General features: G+C 37.7%; 1 protein-coding gene across 5 annotated transcripts in view; it reads right to left on the bottom strand.

Moving 5' to 3' along the window:
* Positions 1-19,887, bottom strand: part of LOC127420498 (arf-GAP with coiled-coil, ANK repeat and PH domain-containing protein 3-like) — a 113,266-nt gene that overhangs the window by 52,948 nt on the left and 40,431 nt on the right. For all 5 annotated transcript variants that reach the window (XR_007893820.1, XM_051662839.1, XM_051662840.1 and 2 more), the window contains 3 exons: positions 12,643-12,700; positions 4,359-4,478; positions 462-515 (listed from right to left, as the gene is read on the bottom strand). Coding sequence is in view for 4 of the 5 variants with exons in the window: in XM_051662839.1 (XP_051518799.1) it covers positions 462-515; positions 4,359-4,478; positions 12,643-12,700 (232 nt within the window). In the remaining variant the exon portion in view is untranslated. The remainder of the gene's footprint in view (positions 1-461; positions 516-4,358; positions 4,479-12,642; positions 12,701-19,887) is intronic.

The following is a 19,887-nucleotide window of genomic DNA, read 5'->3' as shown; positions in this document are numbered from 1 at the left end:
ATTATAACTGTGGTTACAATTATTTATGAGAAGTTACAACATATTATTTGAGACTTTACGAATTCATTATAATGCATTTATTATGCTTTAAAATGGGCTTAATTGAAAGTGTTACTAAATAGTCTAAATATTCTAGAAATTCAACATTTGTTTTTAGGGTTACTTATGATGACAATGAAAGACCTGCACAATAGCAGATCATTTATAATTTACATGCAGAATGTTAAAGAACAAGGATCATTTATGATGCACTTACTATACTGTAGCATGTTAAATAATTTAGACACTACAATCAGAGCACCTGTGAGTGAGATATAAGGTTTATCTGTGGGGATAATGATCTCAACACATTAACGTTGTAGAATAAGATGACACCATGAGGCTGGTCTCAGTGGGTCTTACCCACCACATTAGAAGTAACTCATGTAAGAAGAAAGAAATAAGAAAAACAAGAGACATACCATGTGGTAGCTGACTATTTCCTGCAAACTCTCACCACACTTTTCCAGACATTCCTGAAAAAAAAAAAAAAAAATGCCATAATTACTTACAAATAACAAATGAAAACACAAAATAATAATTATTAGTTCTCACTAGATACAGGTAAGTACACTGAACAATGAGAGTACTTTTTACAAATTTTTTACTAAGGGTCTTAGAGGGGTTGGAAATGGTAATTTAAAACAAAATTATGACAAATTTTGGTGCAAAAATACCTTGACTAACATTATAAATGGACTTAAACATAGCTCATAGAATGCAACTAGGGCTGGGCGATATGTCTAAAAAAAATCTCAATATTTTTCAGCCTATTGACGATATTCGATATATATCTCCATAATTATGTATTTGCTCTGAAATGGCTCAAAAGTGTTTTGTTTTTTTATCAGAGGAACTATCATTTCATCTCGAACAGCCATTGTAGCCAAGTAGATTAAATATTTTAAAGACATTAAATAAAAATCTAATAATTAGTGTTTCATTAAATAAACACAAGGGAGAATGAAATTCAATCATTTTCATCGATATGCACTTTATATTTATATTTCATACACAATGACACATAGTAGCTTAATAAAAAGCATTATTTACCTTATTAAGTAATATATTTCTGTCCTGTTTACTTCACCTTCACCTGGGGGCTTTTATTTTGACACCGAAAGTGCTGTCGTATTAACTTCAACTTCATAAGGAGCTTTTATATCGACACAGAAAAGGCAATGTGTATTTGACAGTTTACAATGTTCCGCATTTCCTGAAACGCTGTAATCTCCTTGTTTTCTCGTATATACAATGCCGCCTTTGTAGATTTGTATAATAACTTGTAACTGTTATTAACGTTTGGAATTGCGTGAATGCTTGAACCTGTATTACTTTGATTTCACAATGTATGTGAACTGATCTGAGAGCGCCGCCATGCGCATGCACACAGATCAGCGAGTCACTGGTTTGTTCTGAATCACACACAGACCCTGTTTATCTGTCTTTAAATGTGGAATAATAATCACATATGACCAACTTGCCATTTTTATATTATGTTGTTTTATTTTGCAGCCCTGAAGGATCGTGAAATTAGTCTACTGATGCGCTCTTTATGAAATTTAAGGGCCAAATGAAAGCACAATAAAATCATCGAGATATTCAAGATATTGGTCAATTTTACATTGTCAGCAAAATTACCTTGATTATATCGTTAATATTCTATACATCGCCCGGCCCTAAATGCAACAAAAGTCTAGAATATGGCCCGATTGCTTAAAAGCCCTGCTTGAATATGACCTCTGAGTCACGATGATGATTGTAATTCAAATTATGTTTTGAGTACACTGAGATGTTATGATTAGAATTAGGTATTAGGTAATTGAATTGCACTTTTATTCTTGTTTTGTCATTAATTAATATTTTAGAGAGTGCAGGAGCTCTCTGAGATGGAAAACAAGCCCCGCGATAGGCTGATGAAAATGTAATTGTGGGTCTGACTTGATGTTTTAACAGTGGAAAATGCAAATAGCAGCAGGTTTTAATAAGATCCTCAACATTATTCAGCTGGGTGCAAGAGAAGAGAAGCCAAGCAAACTCTTAATACCATTTACACATGGCGGCAATAAGTCTAACACTCCTGGCAGAGAAAGTTCTGGCCAACTACTCTGACTAAATCTATGTCTAATCAGGGTCAAAGTGCATCTCAGACGCTGAAAACAGCAGCTTGATGCTCTCATGTCAGCTAGTTTGCCAGTAAAGAGCTTACAGAGTAAATGCAGACGAATGTCTATGGTTGTTAATAAATGTTCCGTCGTCATTTTTACAGTCGTTTTAGGGTTTTAGGGTTTGTTGACATTACATCGTCACTGCAACGAAGTTGTAAAATTGGCTATAAATTTACACAGAAAAGGTTAGTAAGTGATGATATCACACTAAAATCAAGTTAACATATTGTTAACGTCTTGTGGCTATACTTTGGAAATAGTGAGTATTTTAACGTTTACTGATTGGCCCCGATTCACTTCCATTGTTAGTGCCTCACTGCAACATCAAGTTGTACTTTTTTTTAAAGAAAAGGAGGGACGAGTCAAAATAATTTTTTGTGGTAATCATTATTATGCCACAAATGCTGTAGATTGAGCTTAGCTTGTACTGGACCTGGAAGTAGGTGGCTAATATCTGTCATTGTGTTGAAAAGACGGACTGCAATATTTATTTAAAATTCTCCTCTTGTGTTCCGCATAAAAAAGAACATCATACTGGTTTGAAAAAAAGACATGAGGGTGAGTAAATTATGATAGAATTTTCCTTTTTGAGGCAATTATTCCTTTAAAATACTTTTTTCTATCTCAGTTTAACAGGCAGAGAAGAATCAGAATCAGAATCAGATTTATTGCCAAGTATGCTTACACAAATAAGGTATTTGTCTTGGTGACAGGGGCTTCCAGTGTACAACAATACAAAAAACAATACAAAAACAGCAGCAAGACATAGATAATAATAAAAAATAGTTATACACATACGTACATACACACACACAGACGCAAACATACATACATACACACATACACATATGTAGTGCAATCTAATACAAATCTGTTATCTGTTATGTACATTGCAAACAAAAATGTGCAGTGCAAATGTTTGTTTTTTTTTTTTTTTTAAATGAAATGGCAGAAGAGGTTGGATGTGTTGGATAAATATAAAAAAACACTAAATTGTGTATTGCACATAGTTCTTGCTCAATGGGGCAATTTAACTGTTCATGAGATGGATAGCCTGAGGGAAAAAACTGTTCCTGTGCCTGACGGTTCTGGTGCTCAGAGCTCTGAAGCGTCGGCCAGAAGGCAACAGTTCAAAAAGGTATTGGGCAGGGTGAGTGGGGTCCAGAGTGATTTTTCCAGCCTTTTTCCTCACTCTGGAAGTGTATAGTTATTGAAGAGGGGGCAAGGGGCAACCAATAATCCTCTCAGCAGTCCGAATTGACCTTTGTAGTCTTCTGATGTCTGACTTCTTAGCTGAACCAAACCAGACAGTTACTGAAGTGCAGAGGACAGACTCAATGACCGCTGAGTAGAACTGTATCAGCAGCACCTGTGTCAGGTTGAACTTCCTCAGCTGGTGAAGGAAGTACAACCTCTGCTGGGCCTTTTTCACAATGGAGTCAATGTGGGTCTCCCACTTCAGGTCCTGTGAGATGGTAGTGCCCAGGAACCTGAATGACTCCACCATTTTGAGCGTGTTCAGCTCAAGGTTGTTTTGACTGCACCAGACAGCCAGCTGTTCAGCCTACCTTCTGTATGCAGACTCATCGTCATCTCGGATGAGGCCGATGACAGTGGTGTCGTCTGCAAACTTCAGGAGCTTGACAGACAAGGCTGGAAGCCCGGCAGATGTAACGCACTGTCCGGAATGGTTTCCCTCAGCCAGGTGTCTGTGAAGCACAAGGCAGCAGAGGTTGAAGTCCTTGTTTGTGTGGGTGAGGAGATGTAGTTCGTCCGTTTTGTTAGGAAGAGAGCGGAGATTCGCAAGATCAATGCTCTACAGCATTGTTCGAAAGCCCCACCGACGGAGTTTGACCAGCGCACTGGCTCGTCATCCTCGCCTGCATCTCCCAAACAACACAGCCACGCCTGTCTAAAAAATGTCTAGCAAAACATCTGAATATTCAAAAACCTGGAAAAGACTGTCTGGTATAAGCTGTTGAATGTTCAGCAGTTCGTCTCTGGTAAAACTGACTGGAAAAAGATTACTAAACACAGGACAAACAAACAAAAACAACAAAACGATAGGAGTGCTGCACACTGAGGCTGCCATCATGATGTAAGACAACTATATGTAAGCAATTGGTTGGTTGATATATAATGAAATATTACCGATATCATCTGGTCCTTCTTGCATTGCTGGGATAAGTCACGGATGCCGTTGATGAAGAGCTTATTGGCGGTGACATATGCTTTCCCAGCCTCGATCATACCACCACACAGCTTAACCAGCTTTTAGACAGAAACAGAGAAACAGAGAGGTAAACATAAGACACAATAAACCACTCATACATCTTGTTTTTTTAGCATGTCAGTAGAAAACTTGAATACAAATAAACAAAATGTAAACATCATTTGTGCCGACAGCACAGATTTTAAATACTCTTGATATTTTCTAATTTTTCTTCTTTTGTAATGTCAGGATTTCACATTATATCTCATGTCATATTTCCTTCTCTTTTCATTGATAGGTCTTTAGGGTCGTCTAATACTATTAACCACTATATAAGAATCTTATTTTTACTTCTTATTTCTACTCTTTATTTTTAACCTAAATTCACCTCCCAGCCAGAAGATACATGATTTAATGCATGTAGATTAATGGAAATTATGTGTTGATACTGCACTTCTATCAAGCTGATTCGTATGCATCGATCTTGAAATATGATTTTTTAATTGAGGATCATTAGTGTTAGACAATAAATAAAATGCTTTAATTGTGGGGAAACTAATCCATTATTTTCTATAAGATAAAATAGTGCAATTTTAATGGTATAATTTTTTAGTTGGTAAATTGGTGTGCAGATAACATTTAAGTTGAAGGCATCTAGTTGATTGCTTCTCTTTTCTTTTAAACTGAAAGTAGTCCGGTGATGTTACTTTAATGTTGTAATATTTTGGATTAGTTCACTGATTCTGGGTCCCCACAGTGATGCAAACCCTGGAAATATCAAGGGAATTTTAATAATGTGATTTCCAGGCCTGAAAAATTCCTGTATTTTATTGGCACACTGCACTCTTGTATTACAAGTAGCCTGTATGGATTAAACAATCTTATGCAGTCTTATTTTCTTGAGACATTAGGGGGAGTATTTAAGAAAACTATAAATGCATTGAAAAAAATACAGAATCAAACTGTTAATCGAATCGAAATTAATTGTATATCGAATCGAATTGAATCGTTCTGAATTTGCAAAAAATCCCCTTTGAATCGAATCAAAAACCTATGAATCGTGAATCGAATCGATTTGCTTTCAACCCAAAGATTCCACCCCTAATATAGACAATTATTTTTTATTCATCCCTGTGTATAACAGTGTATTGGCTGGGTAAAAATATTGATTTGCCTATTTGTTGGGATCTTTATTTGAGCAATCCTGATAATGATTTTTAAAATACCAAGATCGATATTTTACTTTTATTTTAAAGTTTACATCAGTTTTGGCTTTGTTGATTATTATGTTAAAGATATTGCAATTGAACTGCATCGTTTGGGCCCTGTTGTTAAATTTAAATTAATAATTTCATAATGTACTAAGTTAGAAGGTTCCCTGTATAATTTACAGCATAAGCCGAACTGAATCGAAATGGGAAATCTCTATCGATACCCAGCCCTTGTCTATTAAATGCTTTACAATGCATCTGCCACAATAGTGTAATGTCTTATTCGAGGGCATTTCTCAGCAAATAATGAAAATGTATTTAATTAGATTCAATATTTAGCATATCATGTAATTAATGTAATTGATATGTTTTATCAGAGACAGAGATTTAAAAAAATATTCTTTTAAATCTCACTACAGGTGTGGTTTCATCTGTGTGGTAATTCTCCTCACTAATGTGCTAATTAAACCCCAGACTGTGTTGTACTTTTACATGTTTGTTTAATGTCTGGAGGGACACATTCTCAGATGGGCTCCATGTGTCAGACACTACCATAACACACATGTGCTTGGAGTTTAACTCATTGGATCCTTTTTCTTTCTCTTGTTTAGTTCTTAATTTTATCTTCCTCTTTTCTTCAGGTGTTTTTCGGTTATGTCCAGTAAACCCATGAAAAAAAAATGTCCACAAGAGTATACAGCCTTTGTGTAAAATCTTGACAATACCAGCTTGGGAAAATCTCTTAATTTCCCACATCTTCTTCCAAACACATGTCAAACTAACAAGCACAAAGAGTCCTTGTTTTACACAGCTGCTGAACAGACCCACAGCAAATCATACACACAAGAATTTAAACAGCCCGAACTAGGCTTTATCCTAAATAAATATATTTATCTTCTATTTGTACTGTATCTTCTGTTTGATTGGTTTGTGTATGAGAATCCAAAAGTTGTACTGTCAATTAGGGCTGCAACTAACGATTATTTTGATAATCGATTAATCTAACGATTATTAGAATGATTATTCGGCGATTATCACACCGATTAATCATTAGCTCTTAACCAATTATTCAGCTTGTGCCCCGACTTAAAAGGTTGTATTAAACGGGCTTACTAACAATAAAGAGGACAAAACCATCTTTTGGGGGGGGGGGGGGGTGGGGATTTTCTCCCCTTTTTCTCCCAATTTGGAATGCCCAATTCCCAATGTACTTTTAAGTCCTCGTGGTCGTGTAGTGATTCGCCTCAGTCCAGGTGGCGGAGGACGAATCCCAGTTGCCGCCGCAACCCGCGCATCAACCATCGCCCCCGACAAAACCATCTTTTAAAAATACCTCTAAATGACATTCACTGAATTGTAGGGAAAAAAAACTTTATTACGTTTAATTCAGTAAAGAAATTCACTTCAAAAAAATCCTATTGTTATCAAGTGCTTTTGTCTTGTTTTCCATTTAAAATTGTCTAAAAATCCTTAAAACAAGATACATTTACTTGAGAAGCAACATATAAGATATTTAGAATTGCTTTAAGACAGGGGTGGGGAACCTTTTTTCCATTAAGGGCTATTTGAGTATTTACGAAATTATTCACGGGCCATACAATTGCTTGCAATTTCTGATTGTGGGCTGAAATTAATGTAAATGCATTCCGTAACGTGCTCACATACCAAAAACACTAAAAGGTCTATCTATTATACAATATTGTGTGCTGTTATCATTTAAAATTATTTTTAAACATTATTTGAAAGGAATTTTTTTTTTTCAGGTTAATTGAATCAAGGCCATTTTTTTGCTTTTCAAATTATTTCTCAAATGGCCTCACGGGCCGGGTAAAATGGTCTCGCGGGCCTTATACGGCCCTGAGGCCTGACGTTCCCCACCCCTGCTTTAAGAGAATGTCTCTTAAAGGTGCTATATGTAATATTTTTACTGTACTAAATCATAAAATGACCATAATATTTCATTAGAGAAATAGGAAACATGCTAAGTTGAAATACTGGCTTCTCCGATAACAATGCTACAGCCAGTATATTCTACATTGAAGTTTCCATTCCAGGCCGGAATTTCTGTTTATGTTTTGGTCAGTGTGATCCCGCCCACTGCCCACTCACCAATAGTATTTCGACACCGCCGGGTTGCCAGATTTGAACAAGTTTGCAGGCAAACAACACTGCGTGCTGCAGCCATGGAAGCCAGCAAACGAACTGGATCAGAGAAAACAGATTCCACCCGACCTAAAAAGACTTGCCATCCGTCTAAAAACCACCATGACCAGAGGCGTAGTAAAACAAGGATAAATATTGGAGATGCCTTTGGAAGATGGAGACAGCTTAAAGCCCAGAAATCCTTTAAAATGGATGCTGAGTTGGCTAATTTGCATGTCAACATTCTGGCAACCCGCATCAGCTTCGAATCTGCTGCTTCTCAGGTGAATGTTCTATTCACTTCAATCCATTTTAACTCACAAAAAAACAAACTCTCTCTTATTAATTAAGCTGCATATTGGCAATTTTCTTCACGATAAGAAATGCACAGTGACACATATATTATGAATCAATAAGTCGTAAGCCATCACGTTATAATCTAGCTGCATTAAGCGTGCACGCTCGAGGGATGAGCGTCTCTGTGACAGAGTGCGCATCAGCCGGGTGCAGTTTCAATCTCTCCCGCTTAAATCGGGACACTTCGCGCAACTCATAGAAGAGGCGCTGACCGCACAGAGAAATGCCAGTTTCGGAGTTTGTAGTTATTTACATGATCTGCTTCCATATTATTTGAACTTTAATAAAGCTATAATGCATTAAATATAACTGCATTAAAGATGTAACGCCGGGGTGTTTCCTTTAAAGACGCTCGACGTGCAAGTTTTGCTTCAGCTCTACTTATTGCACAACGACAGTTTTTCTGTATTTACTTATTTTGTATTTTTGTATAATTCACCCATACTTTGCGATCTACATCATCTGAAGCTGTTTGGAAGGTCTGGAGTGCATCTGGACTGTGAGCTGTGTAATTCTTCCTCTCCTAAAATAAAACTGCAGTGCTGCTCTCGTGCGCCATGATTAGAGTTTAATGTCTGATGCTACGTTAAATGAGACCAAATGACTATTCGACAATAAAAATGTTTGTCGACAATTATTTATTGTCGACGTTGTCGATAACGTCGACTAATCATTTCAGTCCTACTGTCAATCGATTAATATTTGTAATCGAATTAATTACATGACATGCGGATTAATCAAATTAATCACATGTATAAATATTTGTAGAGCGAGCCCCACAAATAACAATATTCAAAATGTAATGAATAAATTATTATATTTCAAAAATTCTAAATATAATATACACTCCCGGTCAAAAGTTTTGAAACACTCATTCTTTATTATAAATTTTTTTCACATTTTAGAATAATAGTAAAGTCATTAAAACTATGGAATAACATAAATGGAACTATGGGAATTATGTTGTGACTAAACAAAATCCAAAATAAATCAAAACTGTGTTATATTTTAGCATCTTCAAAGTAGTCACCCTTTGCCTAGAATTTGCAGACATGTACTCTTGACATTTTCTCAACCAACTTCTTGAGGTATCACCCTGGGATGATTTTAAACAGTATTGAAGGAGTTCCCATCTATGTTGGGCACTTATTGGCTGCTTTTCTTTATTATTTGGTCCAAGTCATCAATTTCAAAAAATATTTTTTTTATTTTTATTTTTTTATTACATTTTAGTTTTGTAATGAAATAAATTAATATGGTGGCACAATTATATTTTTGTCTACAAAACTAATTTCAAACATTTAAGCATACGCCTTCAGATCGAAAGATTTTTAAGATCATGAGAAACATTTCAGTCAAGTGTTTCAAAACTTTTGACCAGTAATGTATATTATAAATATAACAGACGAGTAAGCCACTGATAAGACAATACCAAAAGTGGCTTTAGAAGGCATTATACAGTATGTATTGTTTTTTCATATTTTTAAACATAAGCATATCATTGGCCTACAGTCCACAGCAATCCATTTTGCAATTAAATTTGTCAATCTGTCCGAGATGGATTGATTATAATATATTCAATTCCAGCATAACCCCTTCATCGGCCACCCTGTGCTCTAGATATCGTCATTGGTTATTGGAAAACCCATTTCCCTCAACCACTAATAAACCCAAATATTGATTGTTAGTGTTGGCCTCATCAATGGACACTCCTGAGCCACTGATGTGAGGGAGGAAGAGGTGTGATCTAAATTGACAGCTGTCACTCAGAGTATTAAGGAACAGATGGGGATGTGACATCACAGGAATTAGAGAAGCATATGTGCTCTTTACTTACAGCTAACACTGCCATCTGTGAGTGGACGACCACTTCCTTAACCATTTTTTCATTTTCTCATGCAAATTACATTTTTTTTGTATAAATTTTAGATGCCATAACTGGTCACCTTTTTTGCATCCTGCAATGTGACAAATAATTTTTTAACATTTTTATATTAATATTTTACCAATTTTACCAAATACAAATATTTCAAGCTATTTCTTTAAATATTAGCCAAATATGATGTTAACTTAATTAATATTAATATAAAATAAACAGTAGGTCAAATTTGCATATGTAATAAAATAAAATAATAAAATAAAATAGTGTACATTTTCAGATGCTGTAACTGGTTACCTTTTAGGTTTTTTGCAGATTACTTAAATCTGTCATGCATATTTTTACATATTTTTAAATACATTTTAATAGTGGTTGACCGATAAATCGGCCGATATACTGACTTTTTTAATTATTCATTTTCCCGTTTGGCTGACCTTTTTCTTTAGGGCGCCGAAAATCGCCTGCTTGCATGTGAAGCGTCTGAGACATGTAAACGACCAGTCATGGTTCGTTTTGTTGTTATATGCCATCGTGTTATCCGCACGAGCGCGTGAGTGAAACTTCAAGGCTGCGTCCGAAAACAGGAAAATGCTGCCTCCGGAAGCTGTATACGGAGGTACGATGAAAATAAAGTGCTTTTCAAACTGTTCGGAGATCAGTTTCCTTAAGAGTTCCATTAATTACAACAGCTGTCAATTAAGCCATTATCTCATTAGGCAGCAAGGTAGCAAGTCAGCTGCCTACGCTTTCAGATGCAGCCCAAGGTAAAAGCAATTCACTTATGCTATAAGTAAATGTCTTATTCACTATAACTGTATGTATAATTGGTTTGATTCAATATTTTTTGAGTAAATGTGATTGCTAACTTGGACATGCCATCCATGGTTGCTGGACTACTGTGTGTACTGTTATTTCCTTCTTCCTAATATATTAACAGTTTCTTCATGTGGAAATAAATTACTAAAATTTGATGACTAAACAGAAATCAGAAGAAACTGCTATCTACCATTTAATTTTTTTTTTTTTTGCAATTTAATGTTTGTTATTTACTATATTAAATTGTGTGATATATTGGCATTGTATCGGCCTATCGGCCACCCTGCTCTCTGGATATCGGCATCGGCCATTAAAAAACCCATATCAGTCGACCACTACATTTTAATTAGTGCTGTCAGTCAATTAGAATTGTTGATCGCGATTAATCACATAATTTATGTAGTTAACCATGATTAATCAAAGGTTTTGAAAGTGCTGAAATTTGACAGTATATTTACTTCCTTTCCTGTCAAAATGCCTTTATTTCCATTTTAGAAAAAAAATAAAAAATATGTAACATATAATGCTTTATCAACAATTTCCAAACAAAGCCTCCCACAGTATAAAAATGTAGAAATACACTAAAACAGCACCAATTCAAGTAACCTTAAATGTTTCCCAAATTCTAAGTGGGAGGTTGAATATTTGAAAGAACTGGTCCCCATAGGTTGCATTTTCAATCCAATGGGCATCAGATCTCTTAAATCAAATCTCTGCCTGTAGACTGTGGCTATACGCATTGCTACAGCAATAGTGAAGCTGCGTTCATGATTCGCATCAGAGCGTCAACGCCAGCGTCATGTGTCACTTTAAACTCCACATGAAAAGCGCTTGCAGACAAAAAACTGTCATTCTGCGTTTTGGAGATAGTTAAGACTTGATGTGCTTCGGTGGCAATTAAAATGTGCCTTACATAGGCTGAAAAATACTTGATTTCTATCACAACTCCCATCTGGGCTTGTTTTGTACATCAAATAGTGCTAAGAGGACCTTTCTCCATCTTTTTATCACTGACACGGAAGCGCTGTTGTGTGCGTTTGTGGTGTGTGCGTCAGTGAAATGACTCCGGGCGGACACATTACAAAGGTTTCGCCCTTGCAACAATTGTTAATGCTTTGTTATGCTGTTTTAACGGTTATTTAATTAATATTAAATAAATATAAAGTAATCATTAATCATATAATAATAACTCAAATTATGGGTAATAAAATAAAATAATATATTTTCAGATGGAGCAACTGGCCACCTTTTAGCTTTTTAGCAGTTCACCTAAACAGTCCTGTGGTGTAACAAATTCATTTTTAGAAGTACAAATAGTCCATGTAGTACATGTAGTTTCTTTTAATATAAATATATATTGGGTATATTATGTATTGGAAGAGTCAGGCTATCTACTCTGCCCATCAATGAAGTCCGGCAAGCTTTACAGCTTTTAAACAGGCTTTCTATTACTACACATTAATCCACAACACTCCTCTAATCTTACACAGTGAACGATAAGCCACAAATGTCACTATGCACGTGCTCAATCTGCTCTCTAATGACAAAACCACTGCCTTCTGGTATCAGGGGGATAAAACATTCTAAGTCAATGTATAAGGGGATTAGATCTCTTCTTTGCTGGGGTTACATCCACATTTACACATACTGATCATCTGTAAGCCTGAAGTTAACCCTCATCCTTGTTGTGGAACCATCTGATGTCAGTGTTTGGTTACAAAGACCTTGAAAGGTTTCTTTTAGACATGATTTCTTGCGAATATTAAAGCTTTCTATAAGGGGGTCAAAGGGTCAGTAAACAGATTTAAAGCATCTTACCTTATCAAGCTTGGCTTCAATCTCCACCACTTCTGTCTCGACTTCATCAATATTTGCCCTGAAACACAACAGAGAAGATGATGTGATTAATTTTAAAATGACAATGAAATCTTGAAAAATCACACAAAATAACCAATTATTTTGATTCTTGAATGAATCTGAGAGATTACTTCTACAGCAGACTTAACAGGATCTATTTTTAATTTCTAGATCCGCCCTCTTCGTCACGCTATGTTTAGAATAGCATACTACCATTCTATTCATACTTTATCTGTCGTATATGTACTGTATACTGTGCAAAGTGCATGTTTACTGCAAAGTGCAAATGAACTCATTATTTGATCGGACTGACAAATGTTAATGCATTTTACGCAAAATTTGATTAAAAATGGAAAATAACACCTTTTCCGAGATGACAAATGGACACCACTCACTAGATTGCACTTGCACGAACTTAGGATATTTGACAACAATGTAGCATACTGCATTTGTATGTATTGTTGCATACTGTTTTATATAACATTTTTAAGAATAGTAGGCACTACCGGGGGCTTGGGTAGATCAGTGGTAAAAGACACTGGCTACTACCCCTGGAGTTCGCTAGTTCACTAGTTCGAATCCCAGGGTGTGCTGAGTGACTCCAGCCAGGACTCCAAAGCAACCAAATTGGCCTAGTTGCTAGGGAGGGTAGAGTCACATGGGGTAACCTCCTTGTGGTCGCTATAATGTGGTTCGTTCTCGGTGGGGTGTGTGGTGAGTTGAGCGTGGATGCCGCGGTGGATGCCGTGAAGCCTCCACACATGCTATTCTAAAAGAATAGTAGGCACTATGCAGTATACGCTAGTGTTACATTTTGAACATAGCAACTCGTTTGCTGCATACTCAAAAGTATATACTTTCTCATCACCAGTGAAGTACATGTTTTCATGCATTGTAGAAGTATGCAAATTGGAACGCAACCACTGAGGTAGGTCTGGTCTTATTCACTGCAAAGATGACTGATTGATCAGATCTGGCCATCTCTTTTCAGAGGGGCCAAAAAAATTTAAATGCCATCTCCGCCCTCTTCCAGCATCTAGTCTTCATCTGTGTCAGAAAGGATTTCCTTTGAATTGTCAAGCAGTTTAATATCACATATCTTTCTGTGCAGAGTTTTGAAATATTTTCAGTATTATACAGTCAGGCTGTTAGAGCTTATCTCTCTGTCTCTCTCTGTTTCAGTGTTGTGTGTGTAATGTATTTGAGTCAGGCTGCAGTGATGCACATGCTTTCCATTTAGAGCAGAAGCAACTCTGCCTCAAGTACAAAAACATACACAGACACAATCGGATGTGTGTCACACGTGTGCTGTTAATGGATGCTAGTCTCTATTGTTTTTCTCTCTCTCATGATCTCTGGGCCATGGCAGTATTATCCATCAGAGTCAAAGGAAAGACTGCAAATTCACTGTTTTACTTCCTGCCTTAGTCGTTTCATTACATTTATGCATTTGGAATTTTTTTTTTTTTTCAAAAAAATGTATTCAATGTATAAATATTATAAGTACTGTATATGTGTTTTGTGGAAATCGAACCTATAACCTGGGCGATTGCTAGCACTACTGTATGCTACACTAATATTGGACTCAAGATGGCGGCGAGTATGGTTGCTGCATTGCGAGCTCCGAAACAACATTGTAGTTTTTTGTTTATTTTGTTTACAATTCTTATGTTTTTTGTCTTGGATGTTGTCTGCCTTATTGTCTATGACAGACAAACATTTTTGGACATTGGTTCTGCAATTACACACCGTAAACCGGACTTCAAATTCCTCAATGCCAACCCACTGTTTACAAACACGCAAGGGGAGCCCTTTGTCTGGGCTACCCGGCCACGAAAACGCAGAAGGAAAAGTGGAAACAGAGCCGGCGTTCTCATCAAAGTAAGACGTTGCGCAAATCGACCCCCGCTACCCAGTATTCTACTGGCAAATGTTCAATCTCTGGACAACAAGCTCTGCGAGCTGAGAGCGTGGATCTCTTTCCAACGAGTGACGAGGGACTGCTGCATTATCTGCCTTACAGAAACTTGGATGTCTGCGGAGATTCCACATTCAGCCATCGAACCCACAGGGTTCTCCATGCACCAAGCGGACAGAGCGAAAGACCTCTCAGGTAAAAGCAGAGGTGGTGGTGTATGTTTTATGGTCAACAAATCCTGGTGTGATCAGAGGAACGTACATTCTATCAAGTCTTTCTGCTCTCCTGATCTGGAATTTCTCATGCTTCTGTGTCGACCATTCTGGCTACTGAGGGAATTCACAGCGGTCATTATCACAGCTGTGTACATCCACCCACAAGCCGACACAGACCGGGCACTCAAGGAACTGTATGGGATTATAAACAAGCAGGAAACCGCACACCCTGAGGCCACGTTCATTGTGACCGGGGACTTTAACAAAGCCAATCTCAAATCAATCGCACTAAATTACCACCAACACATCAGTTTCAACACACGAGGGGACCGGGTTTTGGACCATTGCTACTCTCCCTTCCGGGATGGCTACAAATCCCTCCCCCGCCCACCATTTGGCAAATCGGACCACTCTTCCATTCTGCTTCTGCCTGCTTACAGGCAGAAACTGAAACAGGAGGCACCCACCCTCAGAACAATCCAGTGTTGGTTGGACCAATCAGACTCTATGCTACAAGACTGTTTTGATCACGCGGACTGGGAGATGTTCCGGTCTGCCTCTGATGACGACATCGAGGTTTACGCTGATTACGGTTCGAGGGAAATAACACTGCCCTCACGGAGAGAGCTCTCGCAGCCGAAGCTACAGAGGTTAGTTCACTCTCCGTCTCTGTAGCGGATGTAACCTGATCCTTCCAACGGGTGAATATCCGTAAAGCCACGAGTCCAGACGGCATTCCGGGCCGTGTCATCAGAGCGTGTGCGAACCAACTGGCTGGTGTTTTTACGGACATTTTCAACCTTTCCCTCTCCTTGTCTGTAGTCCCCACATGCTTTAAAATGTCCACCATTGTGCCTGTACCAAAACAATCCAAAATCACTTGCTTAAATGACTGGCGTCCTGTTGCTCTGACCTCCATCATCAGCAAATGCTTTGAGAGACTAATCAGAGATTACATCTTCTCTGTGCTGCCTCCATCACTGGACCCATTGCAGTTTGCTTACCGCAACAACTGCTCCACTGATGATGCCATTGCATCTACAATACACACTGCTCTCTCCCACCTGGAAAAAAGGAACACTTATGTGAGAATGCTGTTTGTAGACTACAGCTCAGCATTCAACACCATAGTGCCTTCCAAGCTTGATGAGAAACTCCGGGCTCTGGGCTTAAACAGCTTGCTGTGCAGCTGGATCCTGGACTTCCTGTCAAGCAGACGCCAGGTGGTTAGAATGGGCAGTAACATCTCCTCATCACTGACCCTCAACACTGGAGCCCCGCAGGGCTGTGTTCTTAGCCCACTCCTGTATTCCCTGTACACACATGACTGTGTGGCAACACACTGCTCTAATGCCATCATTAAGTTTGCTGATGATACGACGGTGGTAGGTCTGATCTCTGACAATGATGAAACAGCCTATAGAGAGGAGATGCACACTCTGACACGCTGGTGTCAGGAGCACAACCTCTCCCTCAACGTCAGTAAGACAAAGGAGCTTGTGGTGGACTTTAGGAGAAGAGAAAGAGAACACAGCCCCATCATTATCAATGGAGCACCAGTGGAGAGAGTCAGCAGCTTCAAGTTCATGGGTGTCCACATCACTGAGGAACTCACATGGCCTGTCCACACTGAGGCCGCTGTGAAGAAAGCTCATCAGCACCTCTTCTTCCTGAGACGGCTGAGGAAGTTTGGAATGAACCACCACATCCTCACACGGTTCTACACCAGCACTGTAGAGAGCATCCTGACTGGCTGCATCACTGCCTGGTATGGCAATAGCACCGCCCACAACCGCAAAGCCCTGCAAAGGGTGTTGCGAACTGCCAGACACATCATCGGAGGTGAGCTTCCCTCCCTCCAGGACATATACACCAGGCGGTGTGTGAAAAAAGCTCGGAGGATCATCAGAGACTCCAGCCACCCGAGCCATGGGCTGCTTTCACTGCTACCATCAGGCAGGCGGTATCGCAGCATCAGGACCCGCACCAGCCGACTCCATGACAGCTTCTTCCCCCAAGCAATCAGACTTTTGAACTCTTGATCTCTCACAATCAATATACATCAGCACTGCACTTTATTAATCTTATTATCTCACAGTGGACTGTCATAAATTATATTCTCTTAACAACACACTGGCAACTGACTATCAACCGACAACCTGAATGTCAATACAGTACAATACAACCTACTGTATATTCTATATATACTATATATACAACTTTTTTATTGTATAATGTGTATTCTATATTGTGTGTATTGTATAATGTACATTGTATGTTATTATTTGTATATTGTGTTGTGTGTAATTATGAGTATATTAGATTTTAAATTGTGTTGTGTAAATTTGATGTTTATTGTAGATTGGCGTATGTCTCATCACTGTCACGACTGCTATGTTACTCGGAACTGCACCCAAGAATTTCACACACTATTGCACTTGTGTATATGGTTGTGTGACAATAAAAGTGATTTGATTTGATTAATATTATTCTATTTGTTTCCCTGTCTCAACCCTGGGATTCATATTTCGAGGTTACCAGAGCCGGCCAGATCCAGCTCCATTCCTGGTTGGTGTCGGACTGCACTGCTATGTGTCGCAGAGTGATGATGACATCATTTGCTAGTTCAGCCGGTGCTAGCCAGACATCACTTCAGTCTTTTACGATGGACTTCAGAGGATGAACTGATGCCAACTCCAACTGTATGACATTGGATACTTCATATGCCACTGCCTGAAACTTGGACTTAGGATGGACCCCACCGAACATCACCGAAATGACCTGCCAATTGAACTGCAATGCACCTCATTGATCTCTGCCTGCATCACCTTTGTCTATTGATGGACTACATTCTTGAAATGGAATACATAGACTATCAATGAATTGCCAACAAAAGCCTAACAAACTAACAAAGGACAATGTATCTATGTGAACTTCTGCAGTTAATCCAGGATGGACTTTAGTCATTAATCTTAAAGTTCATACAAAAACTTGGTTTAAACAAAGAACCTTAACACCTACTTAGTTTACAAATTTTAAACCACGACTTGCACTATACATAAGTAATATTGGCATTATATTCATGTTAGCCAGAGGGGAACTGGCCCCCACTGTGAGCCTGGTTTCTCCCAAGGTTATTTTTCTCCATTAACCAACATTTTATGGAGTTTTGTGTTCCTTGCCACAGTCGCCTTCGGCTTGCTCACTGGGGTTTTAAATACAATTATTATTTATTTAATTATTTATATTTATACATAATTTATGATCATATTTAATCAAATTACACAATGATGACTCTAAGACTTACTACAGATATTACAGTTTCATTGTCTGTTAAAGCATGATTTTCTGTAAAGCTGCTTTGAAACGATGTGTGTTGTGAAAAGCACTATACAAATAAAAATGACTTGACTTGACACACATTACATGGAACAACTTTTACTCTCAACATGCAGTGAAAGGATCTCACTGCTGAATACACTACAACCCTGGCAATGTTTACACCACTATACTATACAATTACTGGTGAGTGAAATGTAAACATTTACCAGCCAGTTGCCAAATATATACATTTTAGTCGCATAGTGCGAAATTTGGTTGCAAATGCGAGTGGTTTCCTCTCATTGTAGTGGAGGCTTGCACACAGAGTAAAAGATCAATCTTGGCATTCAAGAGTCGCTATCGAGATCATTCAAATGAAGATCGTGATGCATTGGACAACTGACATTTTTACCCACCCCTAATAATTATGTTTCCAAAGTTATAAATTAGCATAATTATGGCGACTGACATCAAGCTTGTTTTGCCACAAATATGGAGAGAGCAGTGACCACACTGAGTAAATTACCTCAGGAATTATTGAATAACATCCGAGCATTTACATATAGTCGAAAAAAAGGTTTCTGTTATCCAAAGGAAGGCCAAATCTAAAAACAAATGCATGATGCATGATTTAGCAAACATTTGTTTGGCCTAAAAGGCATACAATTTTCTAAAAAATTTATCAGATAAAGTTGTTTTATTTTTAATCATAAATAACCCATAAATAATGGGTCTCATTCATGAAACTTTCATAAATATGTGTAAATTGGGAGTCATTTGCGTGTAAAATGGACAGGGATGGGTAAAAATCTAGATTTTCCGATGCATCGCGATTTTCGTTTGAACGATCTCAATATTGATTCTTAAAACTCAAGATTTCTCTTTTACACTATGCGCTCTTTTACACTAACTCTCTACTACAGTGAGAGGAAATTGCTCGCATTAGCAACCAAATATTATGCTATGGAACTACAATGTATATTGGCTGGTAAATGTTTCAATTTCACTCACCAGTAACTGTATAGTATAGTGGTGGAGTATTCAGCAGCGAGATCCTTTCACTGCAAGTTGAGAGTAAAACTTGTTCCGTGTAATGTGTGTCCAAAGACGAAATCCACGCAACCCATTTGCCATTGAATAATGTCTCTTTTTATACCCTTTCTGTTCTTTACAGTCAGTAGTTGATCAAAAACAAAAAAAAACAAACATTTAATTTTAAACATGCAAAGGACTGATGAGATAAAGCCCCTTGAGTCCTCTCTCGTTAACATGTACTCTTCTACAAATGTTCACAAATGCCAGCATTCTTAAAGAGACAGTACCAGTCTTTAACACATGTTCAACAAATCAATGTAAATACCTGTAAATAGTACAAATGTAACAAAAATAATATATGAAATATAATATCTTATTTATTGATTGAATATATGGATTTGTTCATTTTTTAATAAGCAAAAATGTGACCAAAATGATTAATAAAATATAATTAGTCAAATTAATATTTTCATAATGTACCTCATTAAAGGGTCCCCTGTATAATTAACAGCATTAGCTGGGAGAGAATTTCTTTCATATGTAGGCAAAAGGGACATTATAACTGAAATATACCCATATGAATCAATATCGAATTGAATCGGGAATCGAATCGAGAGCTTGTGAATCGGAATCTTATCGAATCGGGAAATCTGTATCAATACCCAGCCCTAAAAATGGACCTTTCCAAAAAGGTACACCCCAGATGTACTAGGAAGT

The sequence above is a fragment of the Myxocyprinus asiaticus genome, chromosome 29 (assembly GCF_019703515.2).
Source record: "Myxocyprinus asiaticus isolate MX2 ecotype Aquarium Trade chromosome 29, UBuf_Myxa_2, whole genome shotgun sequence".
Lineage (NCBI taxonomy): Eukaryota > Metazoa > Chordata > Actinopteri > Cypriniformes > Catostomidae > Myxocyprinus > Myxocyprinus asiaticus.
This window is presented reverse-complemented; position numbering and strand designations above follow the sequence as displayed.